This window comes from Peromyscus eremicus, chromosome 23 (genome assembly GCF_949786415.1).
Source record: "Peromyscus eremicus chromosome 23, PerEre_H2_v1, whole genome shotgun sequence".
Classification (NCBI taxonomy): domain Eukaryota; kingdom Metazoa; phylum Chordata; class Mammalia; order Rodentia; family Cricetidae; genus Peromyscus; species Peromyscus eremicus.
The window spans coordinates 42,292,489-42,316,966 of NC_081438.1; the positions used below are offsets into that span (position 1 = coordinate 42,292,489).

The 24,478-nt window shown below is 52.2% G+C and overlaps 3 protein-coding genes across 13 annotated transcripts; 2 read left to right on the forward strand and 1 right to left on the reverse strand.

Moving 5' to 3' along the window:
* Positions 1–88: 88 nt before the first annotated feature.
* Positions 89–6,660, forward strand: LOC131898319 (protein PET100 homolog, mitochondrial). Of its 5 annotated transcripts, none has more exons than XM_059249454.1 (5): positions 89–222; positions 849–935; positions 1,108–1,140; positions 1,736–1,828; positions 6,391–6,660. In XM_059249454.1, exons 1-4 carry the CDS (start codon positions 196–198, stop codon positions 1,817–1,819), a joined length of 231 nt encoding a protein of 76 aa, XP_059105437.1. In that variant the 5' UTR covers positions 89–195; the 3' UTR covers positions 1,820–1,828; positions 6,391–6,660. The 5 variants fall into 5 exon arrangements, with proteins under 5 accessions (XP_059105437.1, XP_059105436.1, XP_059105439.1 ...); XM_059249453.1 differs by lacking the exon at positions 6,391–6,660 and adding an exon at positions 2,059–2,354; XM_059249456.1 differs by lacking the exon at positions 1,736–1,828.
* On the reverse strand, positions 1,875–12,097 carry Pcp2 (Purkinje cell protein 2). 6 transcript variants are annotated; one of them, XM_059249449.1, is made up of 6 exons: positions 11,482–12,097; positions 5,185–5,284; positions 4,627–4,735; positions 3,949–4,063; positions 3,650–3,774; positions 1,875–2,052 (listed from the first exon to the last, which is right to left on the reverse strand). In XM_059249449.1, the coding sequence occupies exons 3-6, from the start codon at positions 4,678–4,680 to the stop codon at positions 1,933–1,935; spliced, it is 414 nt and encodes a 137-aa protein (XP_059105432.1). In that variant the 5' UTR covers positions 4,681–4,735; positions 5,185–5,284; positions 11,482–12,097; the 3' UTR covers positions 1,875–1,932. The 6 variants fall into 6 exon arrangements, with proteins under 6 accessions (XP_059105432.1, XP_059105430.1, XP_059105429.1 ...); XM_059249447.1 differs by having other exon boundaries at positions 4,627–4,705; positions 11,482–12,094; XM_059249446.1 differs by having other exon boundaries at positions 4,627–5,284; positions 11,489–12,093.
* On the forward strand, positions 11,960–23,387 carry Stxbp2 (syntaxin binding protein 2). Of its 2 annotated transcripts, XM_059249443.1 has the most exons (19): positions 11,960–12,046; positions 13,076–13,125; positions 13,309–13,390; positions 14,154–14,230; positions 14,803–14,881; positions 14,977–15,080; positions 15,438–15,586; positions 16,282–16,366; positions 16,448–16,578; positions 16,661–16,768; positions 17,010–17,067; positions 17,197–17,262; positions 17,339–17,419; positions 17,921–18,059; positions 20,367–20,476; positions 21,727–21,822; positions 22,363–22,448; positions 22,525–22,682; positions 23,240–23,387. In XM_059249443.1, the coding sequence occupies exons 1-19, from the start codon at positions 12,010–12,012 to the stop codon at positions 23,323–23,325; spliced, it is 1,782 nt and encodes a 593-aa protein (XP_059105426.1). In that variant the 5' UTR covers positions 11,960–12,009; the 3' UTR covers positions 23,326–23,387. The 2 variants fall into 2 exon arrangements, with proteins under 2 accessions (XP_059105426.1, XP_059105427.1); XM_059249444.1 differs by lacking the exon at positions 22,525–22,682.
* Positions 23,388–24,478: the final 1,091 nt, after the last annotated feature.

Here is a 24,478-nt window from a genome sequence, read left to right on the forward strand (position 1 = left end):
CGGGGCCTGCTCGGTTGAATTCTGTATTTTCAAGGCTGTGGCCGGAAGCGGACAAGGGCTCTGGAAGATGACGCCACCGACCGGGTTATTGGCCACTCTGCTTCAGTGTCTGGTCTTGAGATGCACCAATGAGATTTTGCATTGCTGGAGAGTCTCCTTTGGGCGGAAGTGGCTTCGTAGAACCGGAGAGGAGAGATGGGGGTGAAGCTGGAGGTGTTTCGGGTCAGTGAGCTCAGGAGTGGGTTGGACGTCTGGACCCGGGGTCTTTCAGAATTTGAGAATAGCTTTTGGACGTGAGCGAAGTGCAGAGCGGGGAGTTCCACGGAGAAAGTATCTGAGATTTGTATTGGAACCGCTGCGGAAGGAGCTCTAGATGTGGGGCCTTAGAATGGAGAGTCTGGATTTGGTCTGAGGAAGCGTCTCATACAGGGGTGAAGGGAGGCTTCCGATCCAGGATGGGATTTCCAGAAGGGAAGCCCTGGGTTCGTAATGGGTCTCAGATAGGCGGACTCCTAAATGTAGGGGAGTATAATTGAAAAGAAATGAGGCCCCTCTATTTGAAATGCTACGGGGATCAGGTTGGGAGATAAAATACGGTCTTTGTAGTGGGAGCTCTAGTACCCTCAAAGCGCCTTTGTGTAAGTTTGCGTGTGTGTGTGTGTGTGTGTGTGTGTGTGTGTGTGTGTGTGTGTTTGAGGTGAGACTTGGACAGGACTGCTACGAAGGCCGTGAGGCGGGACTCCTGGCCTGTGTAGGAGGACAGATCTGTCTTCTGGGCTCTCTTTCAATCCCCCTGTACTGGGGTGGTGAAAGTTCTGGGCTCTGCCCATCCTCCCTTGCTTTTGCAGATGTCACTCTACCTCACTTTCCCCGTGGTTATGTTCTGGATTTCTAATCAGGCAGACTGGTTTGAAGACTATGTTGTCCAGCGCAAGGTGGGTGTCAGGAGAGTTTTCAGGATCATTCCTGTGGATGGGGAAAGCGGGGTATGAAGCACTAACTTGTTGCTGGGGACCATTGCCTGCCTCCCATGAGTCAACCCTGCTCTGAATGTGGGACTCTGGATTCTCCTGGCTTGTGTTCTCACCTGTTGACTTTGTTCCACAGAGGGAGCTGTGGCCACGAGAGAAGGAGGGTCAGGTAAGTAACCCGTTCTTCCTCCAAGGGGTTGTGTCACCTTACCCTGGATGGGCTTGGAATGAAAATTTCACCATCACCCATAGATAGGAAATTGGAAACAGAAAAACAAATAGGAGTCCAGGCTATCCTGGGCTAGAGACCTTGTTTCCGTACAAGTTTCTTACTGTTCGTGATGGTATACACCTGTGACCTCTTGGAAGTAGAGGTAGGAGGAGTAGCAGATTGAAGCCAGCTTGAGCTGCATAGGGCTGGAGAGAGGAAGCGGAGAGAATGGGTTGTCATTCCAGCCTTCCAGCGTTTAGGAGATGGATGCAGGAGGATCGGGAATTCTGGATATTCTGGGCTGCATAGTGAGCTCAAGGCTAGCCTGTGATACGTGAGAAGACCCTGTCTTAAGGAGTGGGAGGACACAAATGGTTTCATATAGTACCTTCTCCCTGAAGGGTGGAGCTGAACTCACTGGTATGGTGGTTGTGATTGGCATGGGGTCCCAAGATGGATACTGAACTCTTAAGCTAAAGGAGGCTGGTGGGAGTGAGTCAGGCCTGAGGTGTGCGCTCTGCCTCCTTTACCATCACACCCTTCCTCATCGCAGCGCCAGGAGCTAGAAGAGTTCAAACAGAAGATCCGGAAGCAGAGGGAAGAGAGACTCCTTCAAGCTGCTCAGCAGAGCTCCTGAGACCTTCAAGTCCTCCACCCAGAAATAACACACACTCAGTTCTTTGTTACTAGTGCCAAGCATTTTATTGTTGTTTTCAGGGGCCGATGGGGGGCCCAGGGTGGCTAGAACTCTCAAGGAGCTTGTGTCTGGGGTTGGGGGCTGCTGTTCCTGCGGAAGCCGAGTGCAGCAGGGTCCTGAGGGGTGAGCAGGGGTTGAGGGCTGAGGGTCCCAGGTCGTTTCTGCATTCCATCCTGCAGATGAAGAGGGGTCAGACAGAGAGGGGACCAAGGAAAGTGCAAGCCAGAGGTGCCTCCAAACAACATTTCCTTTTGTCTGCCTTCATCTGCCGATCAGTGTGGTATTTGGTATGAGATGGTCAGCTCTCCGTGGGGTCTTGATCAGAACTTGGGCTATTGGTTTACACCTGTAATCCTAGCACTCAAGAAGCATAGGCAGGAGAATTGATCTCAAGTTCAAAGCCACCCTGGTCTACATAGAAAGTTCCAGGCTTACAACCCTGTCTCAAAAACAAATAAATGAGCCGACAAGATAACTCGGTCATTAAAATCCTTGCTGTGTGCACTTGAAGACCTGAGTTTAATCCCCAGCACTGAGGTGAAAAGCCAGATGTGGTCTTATGCACTTGTAATATCGGTGCTTGAGGAGAGTCAGGAGGATCCATAGGGCTGCCTAGCTAGGGAGCCTGGTCTACTTGGTGAGTTCCAGGGCAATGAAAGGTCCTCTCTCAAATAACAAGGTGATGGCAGCTGAGGAACAGCATCTGGACTTGACTTCTGACCTCCACCTGCATGTGTGCACATGGCCCTGTAACATGTATGCTAGTGTGCACAGACACGGGGCTGGGGTGTAGCTCAGCTGACAGAGAATGTGTCAAAGCTCTGAATTCCATCCCTAACAAGGCCCTGTAACATGTGTGCTAGTGTGCACAGACACGGGGCTGGGGTGTAGCTCAGCTGACAGAGAATGTGTCAAAGCTCTGAATTCCATCCCTAACAAGGCCCTGTAACATGTGTGCTAGTGTGCACAGACACGGGGCTGGGGTGTAGCTCAGCTGACAGAGAACGTGTCAAAGCTCTGAATTCCGCCGGGCGGTGGTGGCGCACGCCTTTAATCCCAGCACTCGGGAAGCAGAGGCAGGCGGATCTCTGTGAGTTTGAGGCCAGCCTGGTCTCTAAAGCGAGTTCCAGGAAAGGCACAAAGCTACACAGAGAAGCCCTGTCTCGAAAAACAAAAAAAAAAAAAAAAAAAAAAGCTCTGAATTCCATCCCTAACACGGCCCTGTAACGTGTGCTAGTGTGCACAGACACAGGGCTGGGGTGTAGCTCAGCTGACAGAATGTATCCAAGCTCTGAATTCCATCCCTAACCACACAGACCATTCCTGGTGGCTCATACCTGCAATCCCAGCACCAAGGAGGTACATGTAGGAAAATTTTAAGTTTAAAGTCATTGGCTATGGGTTTGAGGCCAACCGAACTACATGAAACCCTATCTCAAAAACAAAACATCCCCAAACAGAACCCATGCTCTTCGTTAATACACGGGTGTGTGAGCTCATATGCCCTCCTCCAAGGAGCATCATCATAGGAAAACTGTTTTCTCCCTGTGGCCTCTCCCAGATATGCAGAAGTTGGGCAGGAACCGTAACTTCCAGCCATAGTTCTGACACCAGCGTGAGTCCTGCATGATCCTAAGTCCCCCTGACACCCATCTGTACTTTCCTTTTCCAGAGTTAGAGATCGGGTCCCGTCCTATCCTGGCTGGAGATGGGGCATAGATCTAGAGGGGTATACTGCTACACTCCACAGGTTATCTAGACATCACCTACCTTGGGACCAATAGGTTGAAAGCCAGGCAGGGAATTGATGGTTACACGCTGGTCATCCATGCGGCGGCCCTGGGTGTCAGCCAGCATATCCATGAGATTGTCCATCTCAGGAGCAGGGCCACCCTCTGCTTGGAGCAGGGACAGGTGGTCATGAATATAGACTCCAAAGGAGCTCACATGGTACTCTCCACCTTGAGTCCCAAGATCCACAAGACCCCAGAACCCCTGCATGCCTGCCTGCATGCTTCTCAGGCAGCACCCCCAACCCCCACCCCAACCTTGCATCATGCCCAGCTCACGGCTTTCTGGGGTCTGGCCTGGACCAGCCTGCAAGGAACAGCGCTGCTCCTCCATCCGATCGCCCTGCACGTGGCTCAGCAGGTTGAAGAAGCCTTCTTGGTCCGGTGAACCTGCCTTGGGGACAGACGTGCTTGGTTTAGTTGGGTACTGTACCGTTCCTGTCTTCCAGCCAGCTGCCACCTGAACCAGTGCCTGCCTTCCCATCTCTGTTCTCACCATAGTCCTCACAGGTCTGTTGAGTTTCTCCAAATGAAGCATGAGTCTCCTTCCCTGACCTCCCCCACTCCCCCACCCCCCACCTCCCGGCCTGGGGCCCCAGCCTGCAGCACAATTTCACAAGGTACTACCTCTAGGGACATTATTCCACCACTGTCCTAGATCAAGACCAGAAGGGTTGGTTTGGGGGTTGAGACACTTACCAGAGAAATGGGGCTCAGAAGTGCCCCTAAATCATAACATCTACTATCTCTTGGGGGGAACAGTGCTAAGAATCCATCCATTTGCCCTGGGCAGGGGGAGGGGCACTTATACCCTCCTACCTAAACCCCCATGTGTTATGGTAACTGGGTCAGGGGACCCCAGAGACTTGCTTGCTAATTAGATGCCCTACAAATGAATTAATCCTGTCAGTCACAGACTTCAAGAAGCTGGTGGTGGTGTCAGGCAGAGCCTCTTACCTTGTCCAGAAGGTCTGAGACCCCCTTGCTCTTTTCTTCTTCCTGATCCATCATGTGTCTCCCACACTTTCCTCCTGGCCTATGACAGGGCCCCCACACCTGAGAGGGCCTTTTAAAAGGCCAGGATGTGGGGGAAGGGGGAGCAGATACCTTTCCCCATCCCCAAATCCCCAGCTCACATCCCATCTGCTCCCACCCACAATTAAGCCCCAGAAAGATGATCTCTAGGTAATTGTTCATCCAGACTGATGATGAGGTGGGTGGAGGGGGCAGGGCAGTCCAGGTTTTGACCTCTCTGGGCACAGCCATGCTCACAGGGCCTTGAGGACTCTCAGATGGGGCCAGGAAGAAGCCAGTGTGATGTTGACCAACCAACGAGAGGGTAGGGCCTGCAGGATGTCCCTCCCCAAGACATCCAGTTCCCGTCTATATGTTCATCCCCTTGCAGCACAGGTGACATCTACAGGGCGATAGCCAGGAGGGAGTTGGGGTCTAGGACTCCTTGAAATCCCTGCATCCTCCACAGACACACAAGCCAAACTGGCTCCTGCTACTCACCACTCCTGTGACCCTGTAGCGCCCCTAGGGCCTCCATGAAAGAAACTCTGGAGCTCCTGTCCATCTGCCCCTCAAAGGCCATGCTGAGTGTCTTCAGTCTCTTGTTGCCACATGGAAGAGGAGAGGAAGTCCCTGTCCACCCCAGCAATAGCTGTGGCTTTCTGACCACGCCCTGAGAGCCTGGTCTTGTCTCCAAGATGCCCTTCAGGAAACCAACCAGTTAAGCTTCCTTTCCAGGGCTGGAGAGACCGCTCCTGGGTAAGAGCACTGGCTGCTTTTCCAGAGTACTAGGTTCAATTTCCAACACCCACATGGCAGCTCACAACCATCTGTAACTCCAGTTCTAGGGGACATATTGCTCTCTTCTGGCCTTCCTGGGCACCGGGCACACTCATGGTTCACAGACATACATACAGGCAAAACATCCATACACATAAAATAAAACAAACCTTTAAAAAGTTGAAATAAATAGAGTTAAAAAGTAACTTTTTTTCTTTTTGGGGTGAGTGGGGTGGGGTTTGTATATGTAGTGTATGTGTGTACATGTGGTGTATGTGCCCTTGTGGTTCATGCACGTGTGTGTGGTGTGTGTGTGTGCACATGTGGTGCATGCATGCTCGCTCGTGTGAAGACCAGAGGTCAACATCAGGTATCTCCCTCTGCTGCGCTCTGCCTTCTTTTGAGACACGTTCTGAAAAATTAAACCTCCAGCTCCTGGATTCAGCTAAGCTGTCTGGGCATTGAGCATCCTGGCTTTAAATTTATTTTATGTGTATGAGTGTTTTTCCTGCATGTATATTGCATGTATATATGTGCACCACATGTGTGATGTGCCCATGGAGGTCAGAAGAAGACACTGGATCCCTTGGAACTGGAGTCATGGATGGTTGTGAGACGCCATGTGGGTGCTGGCAGTTGAGCCTGGTTCTGTGGAAGAGGAGCAAGTGCTCTTAACCACTGAGCTATCTATCTCTCCAGCCCTCAGTGCCCCTCTCTCTCTCTCTCTCTCTCTCTCTCTCTCTCTCTCTCTCTCTCTCTCTCTCTCCCCTTCCCTCCCTCCCTCCCTCCCTCCCTCCCTCCTTTTTGAAATGTTGAAATGTGGCCCTGGCTGTCCTGGAACTTGTTGTGTAGATCAGACTGCCTTGAATTCACAACTCTCTCTTGCTTCTGATGCTACCACCCTGAAACCAGCTCTTTCTTTTACAGTCCGGGCTCACCTGCTCAAGGATAGCACATCCCACAGTGGGCTGAACACTCCACATCAATCAGCAATCAAGAAGATGCCCCACAGACCTGCCCACAGGCCAATCCGATGGGAGGCAATTCTTAACTGAAGTTCTCTTTTTCCACCTGTGTCAACAACCGAGACTAGTCCTCATACCCTCCTAATATTGTTGAATCAGCACTCCTGCCACCTGTCCCAGCTCTCACATGACCATCCAGGCCCCAATCCTCAGTAAACAGTATGCTGTCCTATTTGTTGTAGAATGTATACATTTCCTAAGGGCTCCCGGAACAGAGTGCCTCTCACAAGGTGGTTTAAAGCTGCAGGAATTTATTAGATCGATAACGGTGTCAGGGAGGCCATATTCCTTCTGAAACCCAGGATTCTGGGCATTCTGCCTTGCCTCTCCATACCTTCGGTCTTGGGGTTCCTTAGCTGGCAGCTGCTGTACTTGGGTCCCTGCCTGTGTAGACACACAGCACTTTTTCTGTGTGTCCTCATCTTTATAGCTACCAGCTTTGGGTTTTTATTTGTTTGTTTGAGATAGGATCTTGCAATACACCCCCAGGGGCCTAGAGCTTGTTGATCAGGCTGACCTTGAACTTGCACTGATACTTATCTCTGCCACCTGAGGTGCCATCATGCCCAGCGGCTATAAGGCCATTTAAATTTGTATGCATTTACTGTTGTGTAGAGTGAATGCATATGCAGAGGACAACTTCCTGGAGTCAGTTCTCCTCTTCCACCTTCATGTGGATTCTAGGGATCTCACACAAGTTGTTAGAATTGTGCAACAAGCGCTTCCCACTGAGCCATCTTGCCACCTCAAGGCCATTTTTAAAAACCGTGTGTATCTGCAGGGTGCATGTGTGTATACATGAGTGTGCAGGCCAGAGGACAACTCCCTTGTCATTCTCAGAAACGTCCACTTCCTTTGAGACACGCATCTGTCAACCCAGCACTCAGGAAGCTGAGTAAGGAAGATCTCAAATTCAAGGTCAACTTGGACTATAGAATGCTCCAGGCCAGCCAGAGTTACATAATGACACCCAGCCTCAAACCACTGTGAGAATAAAACAGCAACAGTATACCTAGAAAGTTAATGTGAAACCAAACAGGAAAATACACCTTGCAGGTTAAGGGTTCTGTTTGCCCTGTGTTTAAGTCCTTCTATTTATAATTAAGAATAAGTTCCTGTTTCTTAGATCTGATGTAAACTGCAAAACATGTTTTTTAAACCTACAGTAAACTTGTGACCCCGTTCACATGATGTATATTCTTCCCCTTTCCTTCCCTTTCATCGTATCTTTCTAACAATGTGTAACAGCCACTCTCACCCCTGTGAACACCTTATCTCTCCTGTAAAAGTTACTTCAAGAGACAGGCAAGGGTTGCTCTCTAGAATCTTGATTTAGGGAGAAGCAGCTGGACTAGCCAATCCCCGGTGCACCCCAAAATACAGCTTGCTTTAATCCGACTGAATGAAAAAAAAATAAAAGAAAGAAAAAGGAAAAGGAAGGAAACATGACCTCTCCTATGTATGATGGAGAAGGTTTATTGTAGATAGGCCGGCGAGCATAGCCAGAGGCAGAGGCAGGGACGTCTGGGAGAGTCCAGGGTGGACATGACCAGACTGAACTTTGCCATGTGAGGAGGAGAGGGTGGAGGGGAAGGGGGAGAGGAGAGAAGTGAACCAGGTACAGTAGCCAGGAGGTCCAAAGGTCCAAAGAGGGCAGGTAACCGAAATGGTTGATTATAGAGGGAAGAGCAGCCCAGCCCCCTGGCCTGGAGAGTGCTGGGTAGGGGGTGGGGTATGACAGCCAGGAGGACCCTGTAACAGGTAGGGGCTGAAGGATGCAGGGAGAACCTGGCGGCCAGGTCCACTTTAATGTGTTAAATAGGCACCTCAGTCATTTGTTGCAGGGTTGAAACCTAGCACAGACAATCGTGGGCTTGTTTCTTCTCCTTGTAATTCTCAGGTTTAACACAACAAATAAATGGATTATGGTAATAGATGTATGCCCTTTAATACTCCAAAAGCCGTTAATTTGTATACTTTTGGTGAGTGTCATGGCACATATGTGGCAGTGAGAGGACAGCTTTCAGGAACCAGTTCTCTCCTTCCAGCATGTGGGTCCCAGGGTTGAACTGAGGTTGTCAGCCTTGGTAGAGAGCGTCTTTCCTTGACAAGCCATCTCCCTGGCCCAGTGAATGACTTTTCAACAAAGATGTTAAGAAGGAAGCAGGAAGAAGGAAAGGAAAGAAAGGAAGGTCCCCAAGTCCTACATAGGGTGGCTGGCCATCCTTGTCCATCTGTAACTGTCAGATCTTGTGGGTTGGTCCTGGGGATGCAGGTTTGTAACCCCAGTTACAGAAGGCTACAACAGGAGGATTTCACAAGGCGTTTCAAATTAAAAAGAGGACCAGAGATATTGCTCAGTAGAGAAAGAAAAAAGACTTTTCTTGCTGTAATCTTGGCTTGTGACCTGAGAAATCCATCAAGGAGGGATGGCTTAGTTTTGTTAGGTCTCAAAGAAACTCAGTGTTAGGTCCCAAACCGGTTAACAGGTGCCTATTAGCACACCAAAGCACACTCTCCTGCCAAACTTTCTCAGCACGCTTGGCTCCTCCCTGTTCTTCTCACCTCACCCCTACAGTAAACCTCTCCAGCCCAGGGACTTCATTTCCTGCTCCCACCCCAGCTTCTGATTCCTACCCTCTCTTTTGACTCACTCTTGGCTCTCTTGGTCTGATTCTCCTCCCCCCTCCTCTCCTCCTCTCCTCTCCTCTCCCCTCCCCTCCCTTCTCCTCTCCTCTTCTCTTCCTCTCTTGCTCTTCCTGTCTCTCTCTCCTCTCATGGCCTGGTTCAGTCTACTGGCCATGTCTAGTCTACTACTTTCTCTTCCTGCTCTGGACTCTTCCAGAGGCCTCTGTCGGTGCTCTCCCTCATATCTACAGTAAAATCCTCAACCTTGGAGCAGTCATGTCCTCATTTTCATTCAAGTTTGACCTCCCTAGGAAGTCTGGCACTGCCTCTTCCTGCTTCTGTAAGTACTTCTGGTCATTGGTCATTTCCGGCTCCTGCCGTCCACTTCCTGCCCCTGCCGTCCACTTCCTGCCATCCACTTCCTGCCCCCGCTGTCCACAGTCTGGCACTTCCCATTCCTGCTCCTGTCAATCACCCTCACACTTACCTTACCCTTACCTTACCTCACACCCTTACCCTTCTTTCCCTTAGGATTTTTTTTCTTTCTTTCTTTCTTTCTTTTTTTTTTTTTTTGGAGACAGGGTGTCATGGATCCTAGCCTGGTCACTAACCAGCTATGTAGCCACCAAGTATGGACTTGAATTCCTGATCCTCCTGCCTCTAGAAGTTGCTAGGATTACATGTGTAGGCCACCATGCTTGGTTTATATGGTGCTGGGTTTGGAATCCATAACTTTGTCCTCTACCAACCGAGCTCCATTCCTAGCCCCACCTGGAAGACTTACGCATCATCAAAAAACTGGTTCAGATGAGCAAGCTCACATCCACGACTATCACTTGTTAGATCTTTGTTAGATCTGCAACCTCACACTTATGGGTGATGCACCCTCTGTCACAGGGTGTCAGCTCCTCTTTAGAGAAGCAACGGAACCAAGTTCCAAAATTCTGAGTTTAATTTGATCGCCCCATTTGTGTGTGTGTAATCATTTAATCTGCACACAGATATATCAGCACACATATGCAATTGTCACCTTGTGTGTGTGGTTCTTGAGATAGTAAGAGTGAAACAAACAGCTGGAGTTGTAGCTCAGTGGTAAAGTGCTTGCCTAGTACATGGGAGATCCTGGGTTTGATCCTCAGTCGTCCCCGGGGTCCCCCCACCCCCCCAACCTCCCACCCCCTCCTGACACACACACTTTTTAAAGAACTAGGAGCCTCTTCAAAGCTCAGGAAACATTGTGGAAGAGGGGGTGGGATGTGAAGGAGGAGGGAGTGATATGAAATGTTGTCTTCTGGGCATGACGCAGCCATTAGATTCATCAACTCCCTGCACCTATGGTGTTACCTGCACAAGATCAGGCCAACAATATCTGTCAAAATTCCAGTAGGCAGCACTAACTGACGCAATGGGTTACAAAACAAAATAAAACAAGAGAAGACGTGAAGTGGGGAGGGCTAGGCATTGGGAGGTATCTGGGAGTGGGAGGAGGAATTGGGGGTGGATATGATTGTCACAGGCTCAGAAAGCCTCATTCTTTTCTGAACTAATGGAAGTTAGTATTTACTGAAGGAGAGGGGGACATTTTCTTCAGTGATGTAGCCACTGGTAAATTGCCTACGCTCCTGTAAGCAACCCCGGTTAAAACCCATCGGGACACACATACACGTGCAGGTAGAAGGGGGAGTGAAGGGACACCAGCCCACCTGAGATGTGGCCCTGGCTCTTCTCCCCCATTCCCTCTGCCTTGCTAAAAACCACTAGGTTACATCCCTAAAGCTAGCCCTCCAAGGTCTGTTCCCTTATTTGGACACTTTCTTATGCCAGACTCATTCCTGAGGATGAGTACCAAAGTCCAGCAATCAAAAGCCCCTTTGGTTTACCTGATTGACATGCCCAATCAAAATAAGCCACTGCATCCTAGCCCATTTTAAAACAGATTCCCCCTTTTCTCTTCTGAAAATTTACACCTGAGTCAGAAAGCAGTCATTTTAATTTTCTTTCCCTGCTTAATGAAGGATACGTGGAAACAGGTGTTTGGGTGTGGTTTGTGCCTAATCCAAGGTCTGGGAGGGAGCCCCTGCTGTGCTGGGGGGGTCTCCTTCTGGGACTAGTTGGGAAGGGGAAGGGGACCATCCAGAATGGGCATAAGAGAGGAATAAAGGTGAATATGATCAGCATACATTATATGAATGTATGAAACTCACTATCGTGTGCAATTAATATATTCTAGTAAAAAAAGACTGGAAAGCATTTCTTCATGAACAGGCACAGATATATGGTCACAGTTCTCAAGTCTATGTTCCTGTTTCAGCACGGGTCTCTCACAGAAGGTTAAGACTGTAAGAAAACTGCACAGAAAAAGTACCTAGTACCTGCTGGGGTCTCCAGGCCTCCGGAGTCTACCAAATGTTGCCCAATCTTGTGCTACTAGTCTTTGGATGACAGAGGGCGGCTGTAACAGTTCCAGATCTCGAAGGCCCCGTTGTCCTTTGAGTGGGCACACTATATCACGGAGGGAGGAACTTCTGGACACGGTGGTACTGGTACCCAGGTGAGACGGGTATTTTTACAGCTCTGCCATCGCGCTGAGCAAACTGATCTCAAAGTGTGTGAGCAAGAGAGCACTTCAGTTCCCACGAGGGACTCCTCGAGGGCGCACACCGACTGGGGATAGCCGTCTGGGGCCCTGTCAGTGCACTTGCCCTCGAAGTGGAACAAACTGCTGTTGCTGGGACCCAGTTTCCCGGAGGCGGCGAACCGATGACCGCGGGGCGGGACCAGGTGCGCAGGGGGCGGGACCCGAGCCCGCGGGGTGGGGCCCACGTGGATGACGGGCCGGGCCACGCCCCCACCTTGGGACCGACCCGGAAGCGGCCGTACTCCTTGGGGGAAGATGGCGCCCTCGGGGCTGAAGGCGGTGGTGGGGGAAAGTGAGTGTCACCCCAGGGCGGGGCGTTCCCTCGGCTGTCCCATGGGGGGCTGGAGGCCTCGGGAGAGGGCGGTGCACGGATCCTGGGACCCCAGGACCCTGACGGTGGGGAGAGCACCTGACTCTCGAGGGGACGGGCGGGGAACTCGGGCCCAGCTGGGCTGCCTGCCCCTCAAATGCAGCCCGCGGAACAGAGTTGGGACGCAGAGGACTCAAAGGAGCAAGGGGAGGGAGGCACGGGTTCGAGTCTAGACCTCTGGGCCTGCCCCAGCTGCAGCCTGTCGAGTGTCTGAACCCGGAATGTTGAGGGGCTGGACTCCGGAGGTCCTACAGTGCCTTGGTCAGCGACACCAAGTTTTGTGTGAGCACTCAGGTGGTGTGCACATTCCCCACCGAGGTGGAGAAGGGGACGCTCTCCCTTTTGCATCATGCCTAGGAGCTCCTTGCAGCTCGAGGATTGGCTTTTCCGCCTTTCAGGCTCAAGTTCTTGGTGGGGAGAAGAGGGTTTGAGGATTCCCCTCCCCCACCTCCAGTAGTTCCGGCCTCAGCTATTTCTTCCGCTCTGATAACAGTGGACTGGACACTCTGGTGCACTGGCCAGGCTCTGGGCAAGGCTACCTTTCTCTCCCCTTTCCCCTGCTCCCACCTCTGGGCAGAACAGGTTTTGTGGAAAGGCCCAGTACCTCGGTGTTAGAAAGGAACCTCTCCTACACAAGGGTTAGTGGGAGATGGGGGAAACAGGCTTGGAAGTTAAGAACCCTCAGGGCTGAGAACCAAGCGTTCTAGTCTAAGGGACACCAGGAGGCCCTCACTGCCATCCACTCAGTGCTCTAAGATGTACCTGTGTTCTGAGCATTGGACCATCTAGACGTGAGGGTGCTTGGGTAAATTACCCGACCTCACAGAACCTCAGTTTGACTCTCTGTAAATTGGAGGCGATACCAGGAGCTGCCACTCAGGATCTGGGTTGGGGTCCAGCTGAGAGGACAAGTGTCACAAGCTTTCTTCTCCCCTTCTTCCTTCCCTGTAGAAATTCTAAGCGGTGTCATCCGGAGCGTTAAGAAGGATGGCGAGTGGAAGGTAGGTGCTGAGACAAATGTCTGGGTACTCAGATGCGGTCTTTTACCCAAGTCTCTGCAGGGATCCCAGAATGTGAGGGTTCCCTCAGTAATTCCTCGAAGAATCTGTTGGTCCACAGGAGTTGGGTTGGGTAGATGCATGGCTCACCTTTCTATGCATCTGTGTGTCCATCCATCTGGACAGGTGCTCATCATGGATCACCCAAGCATGCGGATCTTGTCATCCTGTTGTAAAATGTCAGACATCCTGGCAGAAGGCATCACCAGTGAGTGGATGCCCATGTTCCCCAGATCGAACCTGAGTGTGGGACCCCTTGATGTGGGGCCTCTGGGTGTAGCCCTTCAGATTGGTTCAGTACATAGTTCTCCCTACATAGTGCAGAGCGTATGGCCAAGTGCATCCTCTGTGCATTCAAGTCCTTGTAGGACTTCCTGATTGCAGCCCCTAGAGGGTCAGCCTCATTGACTGTAACCAGCTCAAACCCCTGGGCTGAGAGTGCAGCTCCATTGACAGAGTGCTCACCCAGAATGAACAAAACCCTGAGTTTGATCCCCAGCACCACATGAAATGGGCGTGGTAGCAAATGTCTGTAATCCCAGCAGTCTCTGTAAGGAGCGTGGGTGGACTCTGGGTTCTTTCTCTTATTTTGTTTATTTATTTATTTCTATTTGTTTCTTGAGACAGGGTTTCTCTGTGTATCCCAGGGTGTCCCAGAACTCACAGAGATCCACCTGCCTCAGCCTCCTGAGTGCTGGGATTAAAGGCCTGCGCCACCACCGCCCAGCGACTCTGGGTTCTCAAGAGTATATAGACCCCAAGAATATGGCTGTGTTCCTCCACATGTGCAGAACCCTGACTCTGTAGCTCTTTAAGTGGGGGACCTTAGGTATAGATTTCTGTTTAGGAATCCAGGGGAGTAGTACAGCCCTTTAAAACACCCCCACCATGAGTCCAGTTCCCCAAACCCGAGATTCCCCTGTCTCTTTCTCCATGCTGCCCATGTGTGTCTCTTCCTCGGTTGCTTTTAGTTGTGGAAGACATCAACAAACGGCGAGAACCCATTCCCAGTTTGGAGGCCATTTATTTGCTGAGCCCCACGGAGAAGGTGCCTACAGGAGTTAGACTGTGTGGGCCTGGGTTTGTGTGGACTTGCATGGTGCACATGTCAATGCATGTATCTGAGTGTGCATACACATGCCATAATGCATGTGTGTGCATGCACGATGCATACATGCACACATGTCACAATGCATGTGTGTGTATGCATATGTCAATGCATGTGTATATATGTGCATATGTGTATACATGTGCCAGTGCATATATATGTTGAGTATGCATATGTACATGTCAGAATGCATGTGTGCATTCATGCACATGTCAGTGTGTGCACATCAGAATGCTATTTGTACATATATGTGTGTACTCATGCCAGAATTTGTGTGTGTATATGTGTGCACATATCAGATTGCAGGCATTTGTGCATTCACATGTCAAAACGTATATGTGTGTATGTGTGCATGAGTGTACATGTCAGAACGCATGCACATGTCAATGTATGTATGCATGTGAGCCCCCCCACAATTGCACAAGGTAGGGGATATGCATCAGATGAGGATCCCCTGCAGAAGATAGGTCCGGGTGCAGGGTCTGATTCCAACAGTAATCTGCACTCCCCAGTCGGTCCAGGCCCTGATTGCAGACTTCCGGGGGACACCGACCTTCACCTACAAAGCTGCCCATGTCTTCTTCACTGACAGTGAGTGAGGAGAACCAGGGGTGTTGGGTGCTGTGATGGGGTGGGGAGTGTGTTGACGGAACATTGGTCTGATGGACCCTCCCTGCCAACCGCAGCATGCCCCGAGCCCTTGTTCAGTGAGCTGGGCCGCTCTCGCCTGGCGAAGGTGTTGAAGACGCTGAAAGAGATCCACCTCGCCTTCCTTCCCTACGAGGCCCAGGTGCAGCCCCAGCTGGGGAGGGGGTGGGCCGTCCTTGACCAGGTGGTCCAAGCTGCCTCCGGAACAGACAGCACCAACAGGGAGTGAACAGTTAGCAGGCCCTCGCCTGGAGTGCTAGCCTTTGGGCATTCCTCACAGGCAGCGTGGAGCACAGGGCACACTTGTCTCATTCCCTGAAGTGGGAGGGAACAAGGAGCTAGCTCTGTTCCCTTTCGCCATTAGCCGAGGCTACCCTAGCCTGCTTCAAAGTTGGCAAAACAGGTGCCGGAAGATGGTGGAGGCCCCTGGGAGAGGCAGGGACAGCAGCTGGGAGTGGGGTACCCCCATAGCGTGGTCATGACACTTCTGTCCTCCCAGGTGTTCTCTCTGGATGCCCCACACAGCACCTACAACCTTTACTGCCCGTTCCGGGCCGGGGAGCGGGCACGGCAGCTTGACGCGTTGGCCCAGCAGATAGCCACACTGTGTGCCACCCTTCAGGAATACCCATCCATTCGCTACCGCAAGTGGGGACCCATCCCCACCCCACCCCAATGCTACCTTCTGACCTTCACTCTCATTCTGTGTCCATTTTCCCCGTGTTTGTATGTGTTCATGTGTGTGTGTGCACGTGTGTATGTATGGAGGTCGGGGGTCCACCTCAGGTGTCTTCCTCAGTCACCATCCACCTTATTCTTTTTAAAGATTAAAAAAATTATGTGTATGTTTGTGTGTGTGCATGTGTGGGGTCTCACATAGTCCACAAGAGGGTGGCCGACCTCCTGGAGCTAGAGTTATAGGTGACTGTAAGCCTTTGGATGTGGGTGCAGGGAGCTGAGCTCAGGTCCTCTGGAAGAGCAGTTTGAGCCTTTAACCACTTAGCCATGTTTCTGAGACAAGGTTCCTCCCTGGGCCCAGGGCTTCTGCATTTGACTAGACTAGCAGGCCAGGCCCAAGGACCCCCTGTCTCCACCTTCCCAGAGCTGCAGATTCAAGCACACCTTAAAGCATGGATTCTGGGGGATTGAAGTCTGCCCTCATGCTAACATGACAGTCATTTTACTGACTTGGCCATCTCCCTGGCTCCTGTGTCCAGCCTTGATCCCCACCCTGTCCCCTAACTCCCGTCCTCACCCTTACCCTCGATGTCCCCAGTCTGTGCCCAGCAGTCCTCCCAGCCTCCACATCCTGATGCCCCTGTGTCTGACTGCATCACCTCCAGGGGTCCAGAAGACACAGCCCAGCTGGCCCATGCTGTCCTGGCCAAGCTGAATGCCTTCAAGGCAGACACTCCCAATCTGGGCGAGGTGAGGGGGATGCTGGGGCGGTGCCAGGGAGGCTTTGTAGGGTCCCGGTGAGTGTCTTCATCCTTGTCTCTCCTTGTCCAGGGCCCAGAGAAAACACGCTCACAGCTTCTCATAATGGACCGGGCAGCAGACCCCGTGTCTCCCCTGTTACACGAGCTCACATTCCAAGCCATGGCCTACGATCTTCTGGACATCGAACAGGACACATACAGGTGGACAGATCCAGGAAGATGCCTTCTACCCGTCCTGTGCCGACTTCGGTCCTCTGTCCTCCAACATGTCTTGTCCCTCCAGGTATGAGACCACAGGACTGAGTGAGTCCCGGGAGAAGGCTGTCCTCCTGGATGAAGATGACGATCTCTGGGTGGAGCTTCGACACATGCACATAGCGGATGTTTCCAAGTGAGGGTGTAGCATGGGTGCTGGAGGGGGCCCTGGCACCCAGGCCTCCTTCCTCACCATTGCCCCATATAAGTTACATCCTTCAGGGGGACCCGTGACCTGCCGCTGACCGCACTTTACCCCAGTGCATCCCCACGGCTGGGACTGGTACATGCATCTAGGTGTCCCCCACCAGCTGGTGGGAAGAGGCCCTCAACTGTCTCCTCAACCTTTCTCTCCCCCTGCCCTTGCTCATGGTTAGGAAGGTCACGGAGCTCCTGAAAACATTCTGTGAGAGCAAGCGGCTGACCACAGACAAGGTAGCGGTCCATGGTGGGACAGAGCCTCAGCCTGTGTCCTCAGCCCAGAGTGGAACCTCCCCTGGTGTAGTTAGTGCAGGGGCCTGGCCTCACCCCTTCCCTCTCTACCCTTTCCTACCCCTGCTTCAGGCCAACATCAAAGACCTGTCCCACATCCTGAAAAAGATGCCTCAGTATCAGAAGGAACTGAACAAGGTAAGCTTGGACCGTCAACCCCCAGGCTCTGTCTGGGTGTCTGACCGTCTCTCCTAACTCAGTCCCCACCCCGCAGTATTCTACACACCTGCATTTGGCAGACGACTGCATGAAACGTTTCAAAGGCTCGGTGGAGAAGCTGTGCGGTGTGGAACAGGTGGGGCCACAGAGGGGTGCCCTAGGCAGAACCTATGGAGGGGTGGGGCTCCCCAGGAGGTAGAGCTTGGGGAGTAGTGAAGCCTGAAAGAGGTGGACAGGCCCTTCAGGGGGCAAAGCTTGGGGAGCAAGGTGGGGGGCTTACACAAGGGCTGGGGCCCTCTGGGGGGAGAACTTGGGGAGGGCAGGGCCTCAGATAGAGCGTGGAAACTTTATAGTCAGCTTTTGGAGGGCGATTTGGGAAGGAGGGGTCTTGGTGGGGTGTGGGCCCTGGTGAAGGGCTTGGATAGGTGGGCAGAGTTGTGCTTAGAGACAAGACCTGAATGAGAGAGAGGACAGGGAGGGCGTGGCCTGTGCTCAGTTCGATGGGCTTCAGGAGACCAGTTTCTGGGATGAGGCAGGGTGGGAACATCTTACCCAAGTCCCTGACGTGCCCTTGCTCTGCCACCGCCCACTGCCTCCCCCAGCAGCTGGCTGGACAGTTAACTCTCATGCCGTGCAGGACCTGGCCATGGGCTCTGACGCCGAGGGTGAGAAGATCAAGGATGCCATGAAGCTGATCGTCCCGGTGCTGCTGGATGCCTCGGTGCCACCCTACGACAAGATCCGCGTTCTGCTGCTCTACATCCTTCTCCGGAATGGTGTGTGATGGGGTGGCGGTCTCCGTCCTAGAAACAATGCAGTACAAGGCCCTCATCGCCCTAGTCTGCTGCCTTAGTTTTGTTTCCTGTAGCTGTGATAAAATACCCTGATAAAGCCTGGCAGTGATGGCGCACGCCTTTAATCCCAGCACTCAGGAGGCAGAGCCAGGCGGATCTCTGTGAGTTCGAGGCCAGCCTGGTCTACAGAGCGAGATCCAGGACAGGCACCAAAACTACACAGAGAAACCCTGTCTCAAAAAACCAAAAAAAAAAAAAAAAAACACAAACCCTGACCAAAGCAACTTAAGAGAGGAAAGGGTGTACTTGCCGTCACCATCAAGAGGAGATTGAGTGGCAGGAGCTTGAAGCAGTTGGTCATGTCCACAGTTGAGCAGGGAGCAGTGGATGTATGCTTGCATGTGCTTGGCCCTATCCCTCTACTCTTACACAGTTCAGAATCCCCTCCCCAGGGAATGATGCCGCTCACAATGGGCAGGCCTTCCCCCTTCACAGGCATGCCCACAGGCTAGCCTGTTCTAATTAATTATTTTTTTAAAGGTTTATTTTATTTATATGAACGAGTGCTTTGCCTATATGTATGTTTGTGCACCATGTGTGTGTCTGGTACCTGTGGAGGCCAGAAGAGGGTATCGGATCCCCTGGAACTGGAGTTCAGGTGGTTGTGAGTCACCACATGGGTGCTGGGAACTGAACCTAGGTCTTTTGAAAGGACAGCCAGTGTTATTAACTGCTGAGCCATCTCTCCAGCCCATGTGATGCCCACTTGTAATCCTGGGTCTGGAGAGGCAGAGACAGGTGGACCCCTGGAGATGGCTGGTTAGCTAGTCTAGTTGAATTGGCAGGCTGCAAGCAATTGAGAGACTCAAAAATCAAGGTGAAAAGTGATGGTCTTCAGCTTCCACATGCACATATATCCACATACACACACAGGTAAACACCCACATGCACATATATCCACATGCACACATACACACACAGGTAAACACCCACATGCACATATATCCATATGCACACACACATATACACAGGTAAACACCCACATGCACATATATCCACATGCACACACACACACACAGGTAAACATCCACATGCACATATATCCACATGCACACACACACACACACAGGTAAACACCTACATGCACATATATCCACATGCACGCACGCACACACACACACACACACACACACACACACAGGTAAACACCCACACGCACACACGTAAACGTACACATACAAAAAGAAGAAAGGTTGGCCAAGAAAAGACTCCCCATCTGTGGCTTCTGTAGAGCTGGTGTTCCCTCAGCTGATTCTGTGTGGGGACGCGTGTGTGCAGCTCTGTGTCCTGTGTGCTCATGTGGGAGACCAGAGCAGGACATTGGGCCTTGCTCTGCCAATCCCTCTCTTGCTCCTTTGAGACAGGGTCTCTCCCTGAATATTGTGTTAAGTTGGAGTCCAGTAAGTCTGATCATCCTGTCCCCGTCCCCGAAGCACTGGGTTACAGGCACACATGACTCCTGGGTGCCGGGGGTTTGAACTCGGGTCTTTTTGTATGCGTGTGGGAAGATCAGAGTATGACATTGCGTGTTCTGTTGAATATCAAGACATTCTCTGCCTTGTTCCCTTGAGACAGGGTGTGGGGAAGCCGAGGAAGTCGTGCGTGGATGTGTGTTGACACGGGCATAGCCATGTCAAGGACCCAATGCCTCAGCCCCGTGGGGTGGCAAAGCCTTCCTTGGGTCAGGCTTGGAATGGCAAAGCCTTCCGCTGATGAGTGTTTTCAAACGACTGACCAATGTGGGCAAAACCCTGCGACTGTGCCCCTCCATCCGAGTGTGCACGGCCCACGTGACCCCGCTTTTCTGTACATGTGCCTATCGTTTCTTTACTGTCTGCCTCTTCGTTCCCTCACTGCCTGGTCAGGTCAGGCCTCAGATCTCAAGTCTCAGCAACAGGGTCTCTCCCTGAGCCTGACCTAGGCTGGGGTCCAGACATTCCCAGTGATCTTCCTGTTTCTTCCGATGTGGGTGCTGTGGATTTGAACTCAGGACCTCTTGCTTGTGGTGCAGACACTCTGTCCCACTCAGCCGTCTCTCCAGCTTTCTTCAGCTAATTCTGGAAAATCCCCCATTCTACCTTTTCAGGGACAGCTGTCTACAATTCCTCTTCTCTATCAACCCCAGAGGCTTCTGGGTCCTGGAGGCACCCTAGCTGTGAGACTCTCTTTACAAATCTCTTCACCTAGGACGTTACCACTCACTCACTCCTACCCTGTTGCCCTCCCCAGGTGTGAGTGAGGAAAACCTGGCCAAGCTGATCCAGCATGCTAATGTGCAGGCCTACAGCAACCTCATCCGGAATCTGGAGCAGCTGGGGGGCACCGTCACCAACTCCGCGGTATGTGCCGAGCTGATGAGCCTGGAGCTTGGCCCTTGCAGGATTAGGGATGATACATGCCCAGCCCCGGTGTACAAGCATGGCATGGCTTTTTGGGAACCAAGAGCACCAAGGCCTTCCCCAGTTCCCTAACATGGTGGGCAGTGGAGCTGAAATGGGCCCCCTAGGTGCTGGTACAGTATGGGTTTATGGCCTGTGCCCTCGGGCAAGTGGGAGAGTGAGCCACCATTAATGGGAGACAGGGTCACACGAGGGATTCTGGAGGCCACTCAGCACACATGGTAGTTTCTTATGCTCTACTCTGTAGTCTGTCTCTCCCTGACCTAAGTGTCCAGCTTTGCTTGATTCTGCTGTACCACAGGCCTGTGACCTTGTCCCTTGTCCTTCCCCCCATCCTTATCTGTCTGTCCCACACATTCTTTTTGTTTTGAGGCAGGTTTTACTTTGTAGCTCAGGCTGGCCTTGAACTCACTCTGTAGCCAAGGCTGGTCTTTTTTTTTTTTTTAAGACAGAGTTTCTCTGTGTAGCCTTGGCTGTCCTGGATCTCGCTCTGTAGACCAGGCTGGCCTCGAACTCACAGAGATCCACCTGCCTCTGCCTCCTGAGTGCTGGGGTTAAAGGCGTGCACCACCACCCGGCTGCTAAGGCTGATGTTAAACTCAGACTGGCCTCAAGTTCATAGCCATCCCCTTGCATTAGCCTCCTCAGGACCTGGGATTGTAGATGTGAACTGCCATGCCTGGCTTGTCCCGTGCCTCTTGCTGTTTCCGTATCCTTCACCTGACTTCCCTCTTCCTTCTTTTCTTTGTTCTGTTTCTCCCTTCCCGTTTCTGTTTCTTCTGTCTCCTTTTCCATCCCTACCTCTCTGTCTCCCTGCCTCTCTGTCCATCTCTGCATCTCTGTGCCTCTGTCTTTTTTATCTCTCTCTGGCTGCATCTTGTATCTTTCTGTCTCTATCTCCCATCTCTGTCGGCCTCAATCTTCCCATCTTTCTCTGTGTGTCTTGGTCTCTGTCTACCTCTGTTTCTGCCTCTGCCTGTCTGTATCTCTCGAATCCTCTGTCTGTCTGTCTGCTCCCCTGTCTTTCTGTATCTCCACATCTCTGTTTTTCTGTCTTTTTGCTACTGCTTCCCTGTATCTTTTGGCTCTATTCCTCCGTCTTTCTGTGCACCCATATAGCCCCTTCCCATCGGTGATGGGCTCCCTTCCCTTCCCAACCCCATTCCGTCCCCACCTGGCCCCCTCTGTAGGGCTCAGGGACCTCCAGCCGGCTGGAGCGGAGGGAGCGCCTGGAGCCCACCTACCAGCTGTCGCGCTGGTCCCCAGTCATCAAAGATGTGATGGAGGTACACATGTTGGGGGCCCCTGTTCCTCTCTACTGATCCCATTAGCCACTAAGCCCTCCACCCCACCCTTCCAGGCTCTCAGTGCTAAGCCTTGGGGCTTAGTGGAAAATCCTTCATTATCAGCATACCCCTGGCACCCTGTCTGCTCTGTGGGGAGGGGGGGCACACAAACTGCACTCCAGGAATTGGGGCTGCAGAGGAGCTTCTTGCTAGAGACTGTCGCTTTCTCTGTACACTGTGTTCCCCTCTAATCTCTACCTCGCTACCCCAGAAGCCTCTCTGATGCTGGTCCCTGGCCACCCTGGCACCCCAAAGCCTCAACATCAAATAGTAGTGTATCGGGGGCTCTGTTCTTCTGGATCCTTGGGAGGTCCTAGTACCTCCTGCTTGGGGGCCCAGCAACCTTGCACCTTGGCGTCCTGGACTCCTGGGTCCCCAAGAGACAAGGAGGTATAGGCAGCGGTGCTGTAGTCCACGGCCATTTCAGTTCCTGGGTTCCACTGGCCTGGGTTCTTTAACGGTTCCTGTCTGGCCGCCCAGGATGTGGTAGAAGACCGGCTGGACCGGAAGCTGTGGCCCTTCGTGTCTGACCCGGCCCCTGTGTCTAGCTCCCAGGCAGCTGTCAGGTGAGGGTCCTGGAGAGGCCTGGCTGGGGGCCGGGGGCCACCAGCCTGAACTGACCTCTACCCGTCACCCCATCAGTGCTCGCTTTGGCCACTGGCATAAAAACAAAGCTGGCGTCGAGGCTCGGGCTGGGCCCAGGCTCATCGTGTACATTGTGGGTGGCGTGGCTATGTCTGAAATGAGGGCTGCCTATGAGGTGACCAGGGCCACTGAAGGCAAGTGGGAGGTGCTTATAGGTGAGTATCCAGAACCGGGGTCCCTGGGAGCTTGACTCGGAGGATTCTTGGGGTTCAGGGCTGGACTTGGGGGTCCCTTGGAGTCTACAGTTGGATTTGGTATCCCAAAAAGCCTGAGACATGGGAACACTTAAGACTTGGGGATGGATTTGGGCTTCCTTGGAGCCTGGGGCTAGATTCTGGGTCCCTAAAACCTTGGGGCTGGACTCTGGAGTCTTTTGGAATCTAGGGCTGGACTCTGAGGCCCCTTGGGGTCTGGCTGAACTCTGTAGTTTGTGAGGGGCTGGGGCTGAACTCAAGAGTGTCCCTAAAGGCCTAGGATTAGACTTGGAAAGTTTTGGCCTTGGGACAGGAGTTGGAGGTCTCTGAGGGGCTGGGGCTTGAGTCCCCAGGGAAGTAATCACCTGGGGCTGGACACCCATGTTCCTAAGCTTCGAGACTCCTGAATCATTGAGAAGACAGGGCCTTGATTTGCAGAGGGGCAGGAATTTGTTCTCACCAGGAGGAGCGACTCCCAGACGGGACCTCTACCTCCGCAACCTTCCCTTCCTGCCCAGGCTCTTCGCACATCCTTACTCCAACTCGCTTCCTGGATGACCTCAAGACTCTGGATCAGAAGCTGGAGGACATGGCCCTGCCCTGACTCAGCCCTGCCTCTGTGCCCTCCTCCTGCTCCAGAGAAATAAACTCCTCCTCCTGTCTTTCCTTCAGGGCTCACCTCATTTGCTTCCCAGAGGGAGCTGTGCTGAGCCAGACCTGTGCTGCAGGCCTCCCATACCTTACTGTCCTGCTCACACCTCTCCCCGGCTCTGTCCTGAAGCCGAACCTGGGCTGTAGGTTCTCTATTGGCTTGAGGTTTGTAAGGCCCTGGCTATCTTGCTGGCAGCCCCATCCAAAGCCCAGGGCCCGATTTTAGCAGACAGATTGCAGAGGAGAGAGCAGACAGGTACAGATGGGAGGATGGCTGGGCTGGGACCTCCACTGTTACTAGAATTCTTCAGAGCTGTGGAACAGTTTTTAAACGTTATTTTTATGTTATGTGTATGGGTGTTTTGCTTGCATGTATGCCTGTGCATATGCATGCAGGGCCTGCAGAGGTCAGAAGAAGGGTATTGGATCTCTTGGGACCAGAGTTATAGATGGTGGTGAGCTGCCATGTGGGTGCTAACAATCACAACTGGGTCCTCTGCAAGAGTAGCCAGTACTCTTAAGCACAGGCATCTCTCCAGCCCCAGAAATAGCAGGTAGAGTAGGTCTGAATCCTGACTCTTCCCCTGCAACCTTCCAGAAGCTGCTGCAAGTGGAACTTGCAGCCACAATCCTAGGTATCAGAGCCAGCATCCAAAACACACAGCAAACTCACCCCACCCCCTAACCCCAGCCCCAAGGTATGCCTGTAGAACTCTAATTGCAGGACTTATCAGAGCTTTTAGTGGAGATAATATTTGTTCATTAGGGCCAACTTAAGTATCCCCAGGGCCTGGATGGCTCAGAGCTGAAGAGTGCTTGATGCTTACAGAGGACTAGAGTTTGGTTCCCAACACACATACTGGGTGGCTCACAGCTGCCTGTAACTCCAGCTCCAGGGGATTCAGTGCTGTCTCTTGGCCTCAGTGGGAACCCGGATACATGCATGTGTGTGCCACACGCATACACGTGCACACACAAATAAATAAATGCACTCTGCATAACTTAACAGGAATTTGTTGTTCCACAGCTCTGGAAGCTGGATCTTTATCCAGGTTGTTGGCTTGGTTGGTTTGTAGATAGCTATCTTTTGTTTTGTTTCAAGAAAC

Bases quoted from the DNA above. Each gene is read 5' to 3' on its own strand.
- LOC131898319 (XM_059249454.1), top strand. From the start codon at position 196: ATGGGGGTGAAGCTGGAGGTGTTTCGG. The intron at 223-848 runs GTCAGTGAGCTC...TTGCTTTTGCAG, and splicing joins TGAAGCTGGAGGTGTTTCGG to ATGTCACTCTACCTCACTTT. The intron at 936-1,107 runs GTGGGTGTCAGG...TTTGTTCCACAG, and splicing joins ACTATGTTGTCCAGCGCAAG to AGGGAGCTGTGGCCACGAGA.
- Pcp2 (XM_059249446.1), bottom strand. From the start codon at position 4,935: ATGGCTGTGCCCAGAGAGGTCAAAACCTGGACTGCCCTGCCCCCTCCA. The intron at 4,064-4,626 runs GTAAGAGGCTCT...TCTGTCCCCAAG, and splicing joins TCTCAGACCTTCTGGACAAG to GCAGGTTCACCGGACCAAGA. The intron at 2,053-3,649 runs GTAGGTGATGTC...CTTCATCTGCAG, and splicing joins TTCAACCTATTGGTCCCAAG to GATGGAATGCAGAAACGACC.
- Stxbp2 (XM_059249443.1), top strand. From the start codon at position 12,010: ATGGCGCCCTCGGGGCTGAAGGCGGTGGTGGGGGAAA. The intron at 16,367-16,447 runs GTGAGGGGGATG...CTCCTTGTCCAG, and splicing joins ACACTCCCAATCTGGGCGAG to GGCCCAGAGAAAACACGCTC. The intron at 21,823-22,362 runs GTACACATGTTG...CTGGCCGCCCAG, and splicing joins TCATCAAAGATGTGATGGAG to GATGTGGTAGAAGACCGGCT.